Genomic DNA, 15,762 nt, shown 5'->3' with positions numbered 1-15,762 from the left:
CAGAACACTTTTCATACTGTATACCCCCTGAGCTTTACTCTGTACACAATCCATCGAACACTAATGACCAGATTTCCGTGAACTTTGCTGGAAGGATATTCAAAATATCAGGCACACCAAACAATTATGTTACATTGATCACAATACATAAACAGAAACAACACAGCTGACCACCTGAACACACCATACATTAAAGCAGTGGCTCCCAACCTGGGGATGGCCTAAAGTCATACACCGTGGGCCTATAGCTCAGCATTTCAATCATTTCTGTGAATAAAACTAAATGAAATAATCAACGTAGATAGCGTGTATGAGTGTTAAAAAATTTAAAATACATAATACAGGCAGAGGATTGTATAAAACGTTCCTAAAATAATCAGGAAAAACAGAAATAATCTGCTCAGAATTCATCCAAATCACTTGTTTCACACAAACCTGCTGCAGTTATTGTGTTCACTATTTGGGTTCATTGTACAGTTTATCAAGTATATACTATTAAATATCAATATACTATGTCACTTAGGGGTCAACATACTTGTTACTTACTGAAATATAACCTAATATAGGCCTAATCTGTTAGTACTGAACATCAAAACTTTTAAAAAAGAAGACTTTCAACACCTTTATGACCTGTAAGATTCTGTGAGGTGATTAGAAATTTAAGTCTAAGATTGGGTTGGTAATAGGCAGTCTGCTTTGGGAAATACTCCATCACCCCAGCAGGTATATATATATATATATATAAGATAAATAAATAAATACTTTATCCGCTGTTTGACTAACAGGTCCGTTGTAAAACATCTTGTTATTGTTTGAGTAGGGAACGTTTATGACGGACCAACTGACGGCGTGATGAGGTCACAAACTGGCCTAATGCTTACGTTAGCAAGAAAGCACTGTGGGGTTGACACACGTTCAACTTCCTACAAAACCTGCTACCAGTGGTTAACCATAGACATATAAAGAGTGGTTAAGTATTCAGCTAAGAGGACACAAAAGGTGCCTAGCTATAAGTATGATAACTCTGGGTCACCTGGTAAGCGTCTTCCTCGTCTTTTGCCGCCTCTGCTCACTTCTGGCCTCAGTCAACTGAAGGCTGAGGGAGAAACTGGCCATCTTCAAAACTTAGCAGCAAACACGTCAACCCCCAGAAAATGTCAAAATAACGGAGCCTACTGGACTTATTAATTGTAATGTAATTCTGAATATTTAATGGGAAAACAAATCACATTACTAAAATGCGTTAGTAGGCTGTTTACAGCTGACATGAACCTAGATGCTACGACCGCTTTCAGCCACTAGGTGTCACTGTTGAAGCATGTCTGATTGGGTAAACAAGGGCGTTCAAAATCCAATTACGACTTCTTGAGTTTTGCGGTGCTGTTAATGAAACTGCTACTTAACTACTGTTTGTGATGACAGTGTTTGAGGATTAACATGGCGGTGGCTTAGTGTTTGTATGTGGTGTCATGTAAGCTTTGGATACCAGCAGTCAGATTCAAACTTATCCGTAGATAGTTATTGCAAACTCTAGGGCTAGGACAGGTATGACATTGAATAAGGTGAGTAATTAGTCTCAACTCCTTTAGAAATCCAATTTGTTAATAAAATAAATTTTATTAATTAAAAATTAATGTGTAGTTGAAAGTGTAACTGCAACTCTGAAAGCATCTTATGACCAGCAGGAGATAAATTGTTCTGGTATGAGATACAACTTATCATATGGCCATGATTACCTATGAGGTATGCATGCAAGTGTTGGATTGGACAGGTGCCGCTGGGTAAACTGTCCTAGTCAGGGGTGGTGACATTTTAGGTCAGAGAGAGGTGAGAGCAGATGGCACTCAGGAGGTGAGACAGAGCTGGCAGAAGGGCTGGACACAGGATTGGAAAGCTGTGGGTCAAGTAACGATTAACAACATGATCAGATTTTTTGGGAAATGCATTATGCAATTAAAACAGGTTTGGTATCGGTTCGATTGTAAAGACAAAAGAAGAACCTTGTGCTTGGAAAAATGTGCTCCTGTATGCACTGCAACGCAACTACTTAACATATAAACACAGCACACCTTTTCCTCTGAATATCATTTATTGTTCAATCTACATCAGTCGGTTCTTGGACAAACCGCCTCCGCTCATTTCATAGTTTGTAGGATACATTTATGACCAAAGAACACATTTCACACTGCTACAGATTGACAGAACTGCCATATCGAATGTTAAGATATCTATTTACTGTCATGCTGAGTGTTTTTATCAGTAGTAATGACTCACTGATGCTGTTACTGCTGCTAGTGTGGCTTCTGGCGTAATAATGGCATCTATAAGTCCCGGTGGGTGGACGGCATTCCATAGTATCGTCCTTCTATGGTAGGAATTTGTACTGTAATTTACAGTTAGATGAGACTGGACCTTACATTGTCTGGCCCAGCTTAAAACAAAAAGACAGACGGTGTAATATGTTAATACTTTGTAGAAAAAATCATATGCATTGATACTTTCACCAATCCTCATAGCACAATGTCTTACTTGTACCTATCTTTATTAGTTGTGCAATAGTTGAAGATAGTAAACAGCTATGATCGTATAGAGATCTTAATGTATCTACAGCTTTGTATATCCTTTTGGTTATGAGGATTAGCATAGTCATCCTGTACCTAATAGTATTTCATGATTACATTGTATATAAAAAAAAGACCTCCGCAGAGTGACACTTCTGTACATGTATGTATTTTTGTTTTGTACATAGCTGTAACAATTAGCTTTCATTTTCACATTGTCTCACTCTGTCTCTCACCATATTTTATGGCAACTCCTTTGTAGCTTCACTTTGGCAGTCAAACCCAGTGGTGTGGATGGAGGACCCATGGCCTCCCTTGTCCAAACGCTTGACTCTCAGAGAGCCAAGTCATCGCAAGACCCGCATTCCTGCCATGCCCTCAGACGGGCAGTCTTGTGCAGCATAGTTCCTTGTATAGTCTTTGATAGTTTGTTGTTAGTGCTTTCGCAGCTAACCAATGTTGTGCTAGTTTGTAGAACCCCCCTTTGTCTGGCTGGTCTGTAAAAGGCCGTTTCACAGTTAAGTCCCAAGCAGCAGTCTTGTTCAGGGGCGGGGTGAGAGACGCCAGAAGCTCTGAAGGGCCAGTGGTGCTGGTCCATTCACTCCAGCCAGATGCTAGACCAGTGGTTCCCAATATTTCCCTTTGCATACTCTCAAAAGCTTTTCAAGCTCCTTCTACTTTGTGCCATTTCATTGTTTTATTTTAAGCTGCAAGTCATGCAAGACTCTCTGTAATCCTTATTATTAGGAAACACTGTGCTAGCCCAGATTGACCAGCCTTTTATGGCATGCAGCTAATACGGCTATTTCAGCTATAAAACTGGCTGTTTGAAGTATATATTTCTTGCAGCAGTATTAGACAAAGTACACTGTAATGAAAGCTCGAAAGACAATGTGTGTGATGGAAGCTTGTAATATGACACTTGTGAGCATACGTATAATCGGGAGCATCTGATGTTAGCTGTATTAGCTGAAGGTGCTAGCCTTTTGTGGTTTTAATGGCTGACTGGGGTAAAGGCCTGTAAATGCTGTTGCCCTTCAGGGCCCCGGGTCTGTCCTTGACCTTTGACATTAGGATCATGAACCATCTCTCAGGGAGAGGCTTGTACATCCAGAGGCCTTATTCAAAATATGGATGCCAAGATGCAGGTCAATGAGGAAAAAGTATCCAACCACGGTCTGCATTTACTTAAAGTAGTTAAGACTTAAAAGGTTTTCATATGAACAGGCAAAGTTGTCATTTTGTTGAACAAATATTCTGTGGAGGATACTTTTTCACTCTTGTATTCACCTGCACTCCCCTCAGCTATGCTTCTCAGCTTTCTCTCTCCCTCTCTCCCCCTGTCGTCCTCCAGCTCTTCTTTTTCCTTTCACAGGCTGTTCTTGTCTGGCAACTCGGCCTCTGGACTACGGGGAAAGTAGACGGTGGCTTTGTGCTCCTCATAGCGGTCGATGTGCTTGAGGTGTACCACCATGTGCAGGGCATAGGCTAAGACGAGGAGCAGGATCAAAGATGTCACCAAGCCCATCAGGATGGCTGGCGTCAGGAAAGTGGCACAGTCACTGGCCGACGCAAACTTGTCTGACTGCACATTGAAGGCCTGGATCTGTAAGAACACAGAGAGAAGGCGGAAAGACGAGATTAGGCTAAACTAAAGAGGACAACTGGCTCTTACTGAGCTTACCAGGCACAGCGACACTGGGCAGATGGACAGGTTGAGACAGCCTAGCAGATGGCTAACTGTGTACAGACAGATTGACAGACTGCCAAACAGACGGTAAACAGATAGACTGACTGACTGACAGCCAAACAGGCGTAACACAAAAGGAAATATCTGGCAAACATACAGACACATGCACACACGTAGAAAGGAAGGGGGAAAGGCTATGATATAACAGTGAATGTGCAAAGATTACTAGAAGAGTTACACAATGAGGTCTGCGCCCCTTGTGCAATAGTGTACCTGGAAATCAGTGAAAGTGATGTGCCAGTTAGCAGATGTGTCAGTGTGGGAGCTGGGCACTAGCAGGGTGTCATATTTGTGCAGGCTGCTGACGTGCTGGCAATGGTAGGATGAGGTGGCAGGAGCGTAGACCTCGCTGGCGTTGAATGTAGCCTCCTGGGTCCAGTTGTAGTGGATGTGAACACTGTCTAGTGTGAACCAGTTTTGACCAGCTGCCTCATAAAAAGTGTTCGACATCTGAAGCCTGACAAAGAGACCATGCAGATAGTTACACGCAGTCCAGTCCACACGTGTGCACTTCTAATACATCAATGGATTGCTCAGTGAGGTAAATGAAACATTTTAAGTAGATATAGATAAAATATTTGAAGTAAGCATGTGCTTTTTACCTGATTACTAGTCCTCGCAAGTCCTCGATATCACCAAACCTTAATGAAAGCCTGTGGCAAAACAGAACCACAAATATTAAAACATCTCATTTACGAAAAGCAAATATTAAACTATTACTATCTTCAAGATATATTACTTTACTTAGAATGTGTTAATTCAAGTTCTGTGTCTAATAGAAAATAGTATCAACCTATGCCTTGGCCGATGCCTTGGCTGTACATGTAGATAAGTTAGCATATATTTTTCACACCATGTGTCCATCCTGTTTTGTAATGCCTGTACAACAAGTCACTAAAAACCAAAACAAATAAATAGAAGTTTTACTTCTGACCCTGTCTGTTCACAGGTTTAACTTACGTAGCTTTCTCCTTGGTGCAGATGGAGCCTTTAGTGTCTACAGGTGAGCTCGGATTGAAGACCCTCTCAGTCAGGTCAATAAAGGTATGGTTCCTGTAGCGGATTGCCAGGCGCTTTGCCTTGAACAGAATGCAGGTCTTCCCATTGTAAGACACACTCAGTGGGCCATAAGGCCCCATCAGAGACTGGAGCAGCTTCCTCTTACTGTGAGACAACCCTGGCTGATGCCAGTTAAAAGGCTGTAAACACACAAAGAAAGGAATTAAACACATGAGACATTAGGAAACTGCAGTGAACTGGCAACAAAAGTGTGGGCAGCAGCGGTTTTGCATTCTTTGACTGCCCCCTAGAGGGCAATCCGATTCTTTTTCAAAAACATATGTACTCTAACACATACTCATAAGCTGTGTGGTCAGGGGCTGGATACTACAAAAGGCACATGTCCTAACATCACAAAGACCAAAACAACAACAAGTTAATCACCAGGAAGTTAACCTCACATGGCTAAAATGTGTAAAGACCAGTCATAAACTGCATACAAGTAGCAGAATTGGTTAGCTTTCAGGCTAGGAAATGTAGACTTTGGATGATACAGCCGTACCCAGCAGTAGAGACCATACATTCAGGTTATCCCATTCCTCTATATATGCAGCTATTTCAGTTAGACCTTTCCTCTTCGACAACATGTGTCCGTACGATCTGTTTGTCACCTCTTTATTATTCTACACAACTGATCCAAAGTGAGCTTGTTTTGGTGCACAACCTACTGTTCCTCCCACTTATGTATGCTGTGTTATTTCATTTCAAAGTGCAATTTAAAAAACCTTTCGTTTGAGCTCGTCATTCAGACCATAAAATGTGTCTGAGTTCAGTGCTCCAATCACCACTGAACCTCAAATGAGGGATGAGCAGTGTTCTCTTCTCCGTAGAAAACAGGAGCTTTCTGAATTTGCATTTAATAGTGTGGTAGCTGTTAGACTGCATTCCTGCACTGTGCAGATAGAGACTGCCCCCTCTAGCTGTTTAATCTCTGTGCTCAAAGGCCACATCTCATTGGAGGGCATTTGGGCTAATCCAGCACTGTTTTACAAGACATGCAAGTGGCAGTCACATTGGTTTTTGTTTGTTTTAATGGGAAATATTGTGAGGTATGTTAACTGAGATGACAATCTAAAAAACATTTAAAAGCTAAGATACTAAATAGAGTAGCTGTGGAGAGGTTAGTGCAAGGAAATGGTTAATCTTCAGTACATGAAAGAACTGTAGCTGCGCCTGGATGCATTCGCTGATACAGCGTATAGTTTCACAGAATTTTCAGTCAGTGGTCCTACATGTGTGGGTGGCAAGGATGTTTTACCTCTAGTGACTGTGAGACCAACAGTATTCCCACATCCAAGGTCGAGCAGTGTGTCTAAGTGAGTATGCTCTGTTTTGTTTGAATGCGTCCCAGTGTGTGTGTGTATGTGTTTTTATGTACAGATAAAGAAAGAGGGTGAGATAGATGGTGGAGATAGTGAGGGAGGAAGAGCGAGTGTATACCTGCAGTATTCTCCTGAGTGGGTTTTCATCTTCAGGCGTCAAAATAACCTCTTCACTTTCTAAGCCGTACCCACCATCTTGACCTGAAAACACGTACACAGTACACACATTACTGCACAGTGAAAGATTATATCAGTATACATATTAAGCTGATTGCAATGCTGCATTGCAGATTGCAACATAATCATAAAAGTTCAGCCGATTCCACACATGCTACACAGACACACACACGCACACACATAGGCACAACAAGATCCTGCGTACGCTCAGGCTCCTATCTATTTCCAGTTGTTTTACGTCATCACAGTGACTCATCAGCAGTCTATCTCACAGTTACGGTAGTATTGTTCAGTGTTTACAAATACTGCTCATCTTGTTCCAGCAACATATGATTTATCATCATATAATTTAAAGGAATGTCTTCATCATTTTATCTACCTTTATCTCAAAGGGGCTAAATATAGCCACACATCTGAATGCCACTGAGGTGTATGGATCTCACACATGCCACACTTCAAAATCTGTTTAGTATTACAAGGTAGCAAAGATGTCTCCAGCATTAGGAATGAAATGCATTTGTCAGGACTATCTATCCAACACATCAGCATCAAAATTAACATGACAGGTTTGATTGAATCAGGCCTTGCGTCACAGTAGATTTGTTACTTACTTGATGTGACTCTCGTTGCTTGTTTGGGGTTCTCTTTGCTGTGGAAAAGACAGAAGACACAATGAGATCTTGTGATTGCAATATGCAGGAAAATGTTGAAGGTTTTTCCTTTTTTTGGGGGGGGGGGGATAATGCTCCATAATATGTACAGGATGCTTATTTAGCATTTTCCCTTGAACAGGAAAGTTCATTGTCTACTGATGCAGATGCAGCAGACAAGGACAAAAACAGATTTGCAGTTTAAATATAAAAACACCTCTAAGAATATAATATAATGTAATGTTGAATTTTATAAACTTATAAGATATTTTTTTTATCTATATATGTAATATATCTTATGTGCTACTTATTAACTTATATGCAGACTTATTAAGTTCCAAATTTGGGAACATATATGATCCATAAAAACCTATATGGACAGTGCACAGCTGATGAGCACTTAGTAAACTAGGAATACTTTGCCCATAGAATTTTATTACCATTTCACAAAGTAATATAGGTTTGTTTGGCATCTCTGTTGCAGGAAGTTTGTAGGAAGTTTGTAGTGTGTTGCTTTCACTAAACCAATCTTTTAGGTATAGGGCTGACCTAAATAGTGCGAAGGGGGGACAGAGGACAAAGCACTTCCTTTTGCTTCACGTGTTTGCCCTAGCTGTTGTGCTCTCAGTCTAACTAAACCCAGCATAGCCTTGGACTAATTAAAGCTTAGCCTGATCCTTTTAACTGTCTAATCAAAGACGTAATACGCCAGCAATGGGCTTACAGAGCGACGCTGACATGGCCAGTTTTGCTTGTTGTGTAGTCTACCCAATGCCCCGACTGTGTGGTCCGTCCTTTTTTGTCCCTAGTGATCTTCTGGACTAGCTTACTAATCTCCACACAATAGCCAGTTATAACGGACTTGTTAAAGGTAAACCTTTAAACCTGTGGGACTGGGAGCATGACAACTGGCGTGCGTCTTTTGTGTGACATCACCAGGCATTACTTCAGTCTGTTTGTTACCAGTATTTGAAATCATTTTATGAATTGCAGCACAACAAAAGCAAGTGTCTGTAAAGACGTTCATCTGTGACTGATATTGTCTTTGTTATCTGTAGTTGAATAGTAATGCTGTGATCTTGTAGGAAAAGCCTTTTTAGAAGATACACAAGATAGATAGGGTGACCTGAATATTTATACTAAATTTAAACACACAAAAGCCGGTCAATAGCTGTAACTACTGTTGTCAAGGTCTGTTCACACTTTTCTTAGATGGTGAACCAGACACCAGTGGAACTACCCCATATACTGCTCCAACTTACATTTTTTAATAAAAAAGGGTTAGAAATGGCAATTCAGCTGCTTAAAATTGACCATATGTTTTTACTACATTACTTCTTATTTTTACTAGTCATAGGACACAGATTTGTGAGGGGAAAGTAATCGCAGTTTGTAACATTATTATTAGGCCTGGTTTTGCAAGAAAGTTACATTCTCATTAAGCTGTAGTCTGTCTCCTATTCTTCTTTCCATGATCATGTGAAGGGAGTATGGGGCTATGAATCTTAGGACAGTTATTTTTTCATTTGCCTCTTATGCTCAAAATCTCAACTGGATTTTGGCAAGCAAGCAAATGAATGATGGACCTTTTCATGTCACTATGACATTTTCCCTGATTGGCTCAGGGGCCATATTGTTGGCTCATTCATCCATGCCATCCATGGATGCCATGCACAATATCTCAAACACAGCTTGTTCTAGGATGGCCAGTGTGATTAAAGATCAAACTAAGGTGAGCCGACCTGTGCAGAAGCTAACAAATGAAAAGGTATTAGTAGGTCCCATGTCTGATAGTTTTAGGCTAGAATGCCAGGCATATCAGTACCAGCAGCCTGGAGCAGTTATCTACCCGTCTGGTGCAGTTTCCACCTGGGCAATATTGTGTAGTTTAGTGCCAAATGGATTAGGATTAGTGGTAAGCACAGGCCAGGTCCACTGGAACCCAAATATGGAGAGGCGAAGGCCCTGAACAAGATGAAGAGATTAAAGCCTGATGTCAGAGCCGACGGCACTCTGGACAGTTCAAGTGCTAATTTATACGTCTGAACTGACCTCTGACACACGTACTTTCCGTCTTTATTATTCTTAAGACTAGTCTTTATGACTTATTTTATTGACCTATATTCATTGAATTTATTACATTGGGTTTCCACCAGTATTTATTTATTTCTTTTTTGAAATATTGTTAATAAAAATAGGTTGCTGATATTTTTTCCATAAAAGTACTTGATGTCATACACAAAATCACAATCAGCAGTAATACAACCTCATGGTATGCAACATGCAGCAGGCTACTCTTTTGTTGTAAAGCATTGATTTTGACTTTGTTTCAGGTCACCTGTCACACAGCTGGAGAGTTATCAGGGGACAGCTGATGATGTCTGTGGAATGTCAGTGTATAGGTGATCAGCAGGGAGCTACTATGCTGTCATTTCCTGTATACAAGCTCTTCAACCTACATACTGCTGTGTTTGGGCAGGTGCCATCTCCGACGTCAGTGCCATGATTGGCTAAATCACTCCCTGGAATTTGTTTGCGTTTGCGTGAGCACATGGTCATGAGACATATGAACTTGCTTGTGTGTAATGTCTGCATCTACTATTTCACGGGTAATAATATGACAGTTTACCTATATGATAAATCAAAATATTTACATTTGCCCAGGTGAATGCTGGGTAAGCATGTTTGTATATGAAAGAGCTGCCAAAAGTACTACGCCTTTGGCAGCTGGGAGTTGTGACTGAAACCTCAGTAGCATGGTAGATACTTGGACGCTGCTCGATTATCACCTGCACTGATATGTGAAACCTTGCAGGTCTTATAACAACATAAGGGCAAAACCCCCCTAGACACAATTCCATGTCTGATTTACATATTTATGAATCCATGCTAACAGCACGCAGCTACGGTCTGTGATTAACAACTGTTTGTACCACTGCAAACAAGCTGCATATGCGCCCCCTCCCCTCCCCTCACTCCAGCCCATCCCAAACACAAGTGAATAAGCACTCCTTCCTCTGCACCTACCCAGGCCTCAGCTGGCTGAAAGGAGCCAGAGGAGTCTGTGCAAGCATGAGTGTGTGAGTGCTAACTAAAGCCCAGTCGTTTGTTCCTGTGCCAGTTTAGCGAGGTCAGCAACCCAGGACTGCTGCGGCCTCGTCATTGGCTCAGCCTGTCACACGGTGCCTGGGTGCTGAACAGGCCCTTTATATAATCAAAGCCATGCCAGAGCCACTCCTTGGCTCACCTCCCTCCCTCCCGCATATATGCTTAAATATGTTTGCACTCAAGTGTATAAACATGTACCCACACTTAACATATGTCCAAATTACCAGTATGAGATTAACCTGAATGCATTATGATGATTGTTAGCCTTCTATAAAGACAATTACTTTTAGATAAGTAAGTCTTGCTTTTAAATATTTACGACAATGAGAATCATCTGTGCAACTGATGGTATCTCGATCAATAAATTTTCTATATTCACTGGACGTCCTTATTCAAGCACGTAGATGGATAGCTGATTACCATCCCTCATCTGTGCCTCTGCTGTGTGCTGCTGAGCAGAGAGAAGGTGTGGTACCTGCTCCCCAAACTTGTAAACAAATCCTCTTCACCGGTGCTACCATAGAGTGCTGAGCCACTGCACTCAGACTCTTTGTGAACTAGAATCAGCCCATCCAAGCCTCTACATCCTTCTACAGGAATACAGTGTTGAAGTGAGATGTTTGTTGGTTTGTTGGGTACAGTTGTTAACTATTTTGTATGTGGTTCATTTAGCTCACTGTAAACTACAATTACAATTACAAGAACACAAAGGTAGCAATTGACGGGACCTTTTAGCCATTAGATTTTGGTTTCTCACCCTAGAACCATTGTCATTGTCATCATCATTACATATCAATAGTGTATCAGACTACAGTGATGTGTTCTTGTACTCATATTTCCTTATATTATGCCTACATGAAATTTCAAACCCAGCTTTGATAGTATTTCACAATGTACAGGGTGAACTACTTATGCAAAGTAATGTTAAACTCCGTAACAGTATTATTTTGGGGTATATTCTAATTTCATTCATTAATAAGTACTCAGTGGTTGTTAATTATTGTGTCTGTGACACAGAAGAAAAACATGTCTTGATCCCACACTGTGCAGGTGCTGACCTATTAATAGATTTATTAGAGCAGATTAAGCTTTAGGAATTTACGAAGACGCCACTCAGAGCCCTGCTGCCATTTCAGTGTAGCTTTGATTGAAGCTTCAAATTTGACCTCAGGTACTAGAGTTGTCTAAATCTATGCCTCAGTGCTGGTGTGTACACCATGACTTATGACTGATGACTGCATTCAAACAGAGAATTGCACACATATACTCATGATTATTTGCCTTCGACCGACTTCTCACTCTGTTTGGTTTCTGGATGCGTGTAAAATAAACAGTGTACACATTTTTTTATGAAGTTAATATGTAAATACTGCTAAAGTTTTGAGGTAACCCTTTAATCTTTCTTGGAAAGTGGATCACTGATCAATCTTCCAATTGAAATCCAATGCTTTGACTTCTAATCTGTGTCTATATTTGGAGCACTTCGTCAGTGTTTAACAGTTTTAAGAAAGATTTAAGCACGTTTATCATACACTGTGACAGAAAAACAACAAATATGGAGCAGATATGTTTGCAAGACCATCTTTCACTTGTTACCTGCTGTTCCTAAATCCTCCTCCTAAGTGTTTTTATTTTCAGAATTCCACTTGATTATATTGTAGTTTGCAAATGAATGAATGTTAATATGGAAAGATGCACAATCTTTGTACTGGTCTAATTGTGCTGACACCATTTAGTCTTTGTAAACATGTCAGTGGCCATTTTTTATTAGATAGTGTGAATGATGATGTCATTTGTAGCAGCTCTAGGAATTGCATCATATTTTAATTGACCTGTGTAAATGTCTGAGAAATTTACTGGGCCAGGTTAACTAAACACTGGTTTTCATTGAATGAAGTTAAATAAAACGTGACTTGTAGGCTACATATAAAACGTGATTAGTTTTTATATTTTATTCTGCTTTTTAAATCCTGCACCTTACTCATTTTCTGTTGACATGTTTTGATGTTTTGCAATGAAAAAGCTTGGAATAGCATTTTTTTCATTTGCAAACAACTATAAATTACAGTTGCAAAATCTCATCTTGCAGTAGTTTTCCCACTTATTTTCTATCTTCGCCTGTGACTCAGTCCAGATGAGTAAAGAGATATTTTCCAAAATTACAGTTTAGTCCCCGGACCCCTAATCTGTACCCACTTTTGGACAATATTTATTTTCCGATGAAATGTTTTATGCTTAGATTGTTTTTCTAAATATTGCTACCATAGAGATTATTACAGTTATATAAAAATGTGTAAACATGGTCAAATTTGTTGAAATAGTTTCTGACCTTTGTTCTGCAGTTATTTTTAAACATTGAAAAGTCCACTGAAGAGACATCACTATTTTTTAAAATGTACTTCTAACACGTTTCCTTGAATGTATTTGAATGATGATGAATGGGGTTGTTGAGGCAGAAAAATATATAACCATCCAGTAGGTCCTTTCTGGCCAATACTTTTATAATTTTGTAAAGCTCTTGGCGATAAATCTTGGTTGAGATCTATTTTTGTCATAGTACTACACATTTCAGTTGCCACAGAAAATCACGCTTACTGAACATTTTCTCTTCATTAACTTCCTGCAACCCCACGTCTATTCGCAGCAGAGCCTTCTAACTCACTGTACATTTCCTTCTGCATCTCCAGCCGATGTTATGCACCCTACAAGGCCTCTGAAATGAAAGCCATGAAAGGCTGCTCTTATATAACAGCATCTTGGAGTGTGTCAGAGCTGAGAACGGAGCTGCGACTGGGGACCGCAACTGTTACGTTGCAGAGTTACGTACAAAGTTTGATTCAGGGAATGGGCTCAAAACCCCAGGAGAGCCTTTCTCTGTCAGGGTGACTGCAGTGAAAAGTTAAGATAGGAATCTGTCAGGGTTTCACAAACACTAGATTGAGCTGGAATGAGAGCAATCCCGTGAGACTTTGTATATTAAATTCTAAATCCAAGTTATCTGTGCCCTTAGCATTGCAAACGTATGTACAGATAAGATGGATAAAAGCTTGACAGTAATAATCTTTCATTTCCCAAAGTGTATTACTGTCCTGAAAGTGCAATAACAAGGCAAAACGTTTCAATAATGATTAAAGAGCATTGTGTAAGAAGCTGCAGCATGTTATGGCATTGAAGCATTTGCGCTATAGAGGATTGTGTGAGCCACCATGCATGGCATAGTTTCAAGAGCCTTACATGGCTTTGGCAAAATATTATTGCCTTGATATCTGTAAGCAGGCAGGAACCGGTGCTAGCAAAGGCCCCGGCTGCTGGCTCTGTCCCGTCCCTGTGACACCGTTGTGAGTGCCCCCAGGTTTGAAACCTGAATATTTTATCCAGATTTGACCTGCAGGACTGCATGTGCATTATGCAGACATGGCTGGCTAGAATTCCCTTCTCCACTCTTTCTCTCTCTCTCTCTTCACTTCTCTCTTCTCTCATCAAATCTCTGTTACTCATATCTCTCTCCCTCAGCCTCTCTCTGTCTAGGTGAACTGGGCATTCGAGTAAGAACAGGACCCTAGAACAGACCATCCCTGAATTGCATCTCTTCCTCTCCTCCCTTGTCCCATTACTTGTTTTTACCCTTCCCTCCCCGTGCTGCTCCCATCTACTATACCTTCCTCTCCGTTTCCGGTCTCTCTCTTATCATCTATACCAAAAAAAAATCTCCTGGCAGGCCCACTGCCCCAAGCCTTTATTAATAGGCTCCCTTCCTGCCAGACCTTCCAACACTTAACTTGTTTACATGAGAACAACAGCCCCCATCCGTGAATCGATGGACGCAGCGTCTGGGACTGCAGTCCCACACGGACTGGAGAACCATAAACAAAAAAGCCTCGCAGATTCAAGACTCAATCATCATGATACATGCCGAAATTACTTTTGCTAGCATTTCTCATGGACAGCAGCCAAGGTGAGAGTGGGAAGAGAGAGGAAGGGAAGAGGCAATAGATAAAGAGAAAAGGGAAAGACCTTGGCCCTACTGAGAAGCACATCAGCAATGACCGCATCCCCTGCATGCATCTCCCCGATCACGCCCCCTCCCACCCCACCCCCCCCTAGCACCCCTCCTCTGTGGGTGTCTTAGCCATAGAGTGGATGGATTTTACCTTCTGTCCAGGATTTTCAGGCCTACTTTTTTCAATAAGGTGAAGTCCTCTGGCGGTGCAGCTCGAGTCGTCTCAGTGAAGGAGAGAGCGAGGGCCCAAAGAGCTGAAGAGCCAGACAGCAAAGAAGGACGGAGCGGCACCCTTAGAGGATGGATATTGCGTGTGCAGCCATAATGAGAACAAATAGAAAGAGAGACCTGCAGCTTGGTTATGGAGCTACACGCTTCATAATTCTGGCTCGGTCCTAAAGCAAAGACTGCTGGCTCCCAAGCTCTATACTGAACTGGCCAAGCCACCAGCAGGCCCAAATCAAGAGCGGGCAAGCAAAGAGCCCATCAGTCGCGTTGCCGTCACAGTCCCCTTGCCTGCACCCTTTCCCATTCCCTCCCCCTCTCCCCTCCCTCCCGCCCTACTCCCTTCCTCTGTCATCCTCCCTCTGCCTCTCTCACTCTGCTCACCCTCCCACATCCACTCCTGTGCTCTCTATCTTCTCTTACTCTCTTCCATGCACACATAGCCGCAGGCAAGCCCTAAGTATAGACAGCAGCTCATTCTTTTTCATAACCCATCTCATCACACCTATGCTACCTACAGAAAAAAACACTCACAAACACATGTAGACACACACATATTCACACATGTATCCACAGACACGTTGGCACACACGCTTGCAGGCACTCTGTCAAAGGAGCAGGCTCACTGACACACACACACACACCTCTCTGGAACATCTGCTGCCCACACTGAAAAAGCTACATGCATATTCAAAGTTGCAAACGCAGATACTGTATACACAGACTAGCTTTATTGTTAGATGTGCTGCAGCACCTCACTGTTTTTAATTCACAGGTGTTTCCTGTATCAGCACGTCTGAAACCAGCATTTTCTCTTTAAAGGACCTAATGACACAATTTCTGAGCAAAGGCCTGAGGCACTCAATGACACGGGACTTTAATTTCACTCTAATTATACAGTCGGTGCCTC

General features: G+C 41.4%; 1 protein-coding gene across 1 annotated transcript; it reads right to left on the bottom strand.

Moving 5' to 3' along the window:
* Nucleotides 1-2,066: 2,066 nt before the first annotated feature.
* On the bottom strand, nt 2,067-7,518 carry atp6ap1lb (ATPase H+ transporting accessory protein 1 like b; the record flags this gene model as incomplete). The annotated part of the gene is given in 6 exon segments (XM_035656087.1): nt 2,067-4,167; nt 4,525-4,768; nt 4,914-4,964; nt 5,272-5,510; nt 6,811-6,893; nt 7,481-7,518. Coding segments are annotated over 6 exon segments (892 nt in total), but the record flags the coding sequence as incomplete, so codon positions are not given.
* Nucleotides 7,519-15,762: the final 8,244 nt, after the last annotated feature.

Source organism: Morone saxatilis, unplaced genomic scaffold (genome assembly GCF_004916995.1).
Source record: "Morone saxatilis isolate NCDOM2014 unplaced genomic scaffold, NCSU_SB_2.0 Contig15, whole genome shotgun sequence".
NCBI lineage: Eukaryota > Metazoa > Chordata > Actinopteri > Moronidae > Morone > Morone saxatilis.
Note: the sequence above shows the minus strand (reverse complement) of the source record. Positions and strands in the feature narration are given on the sequence as shown.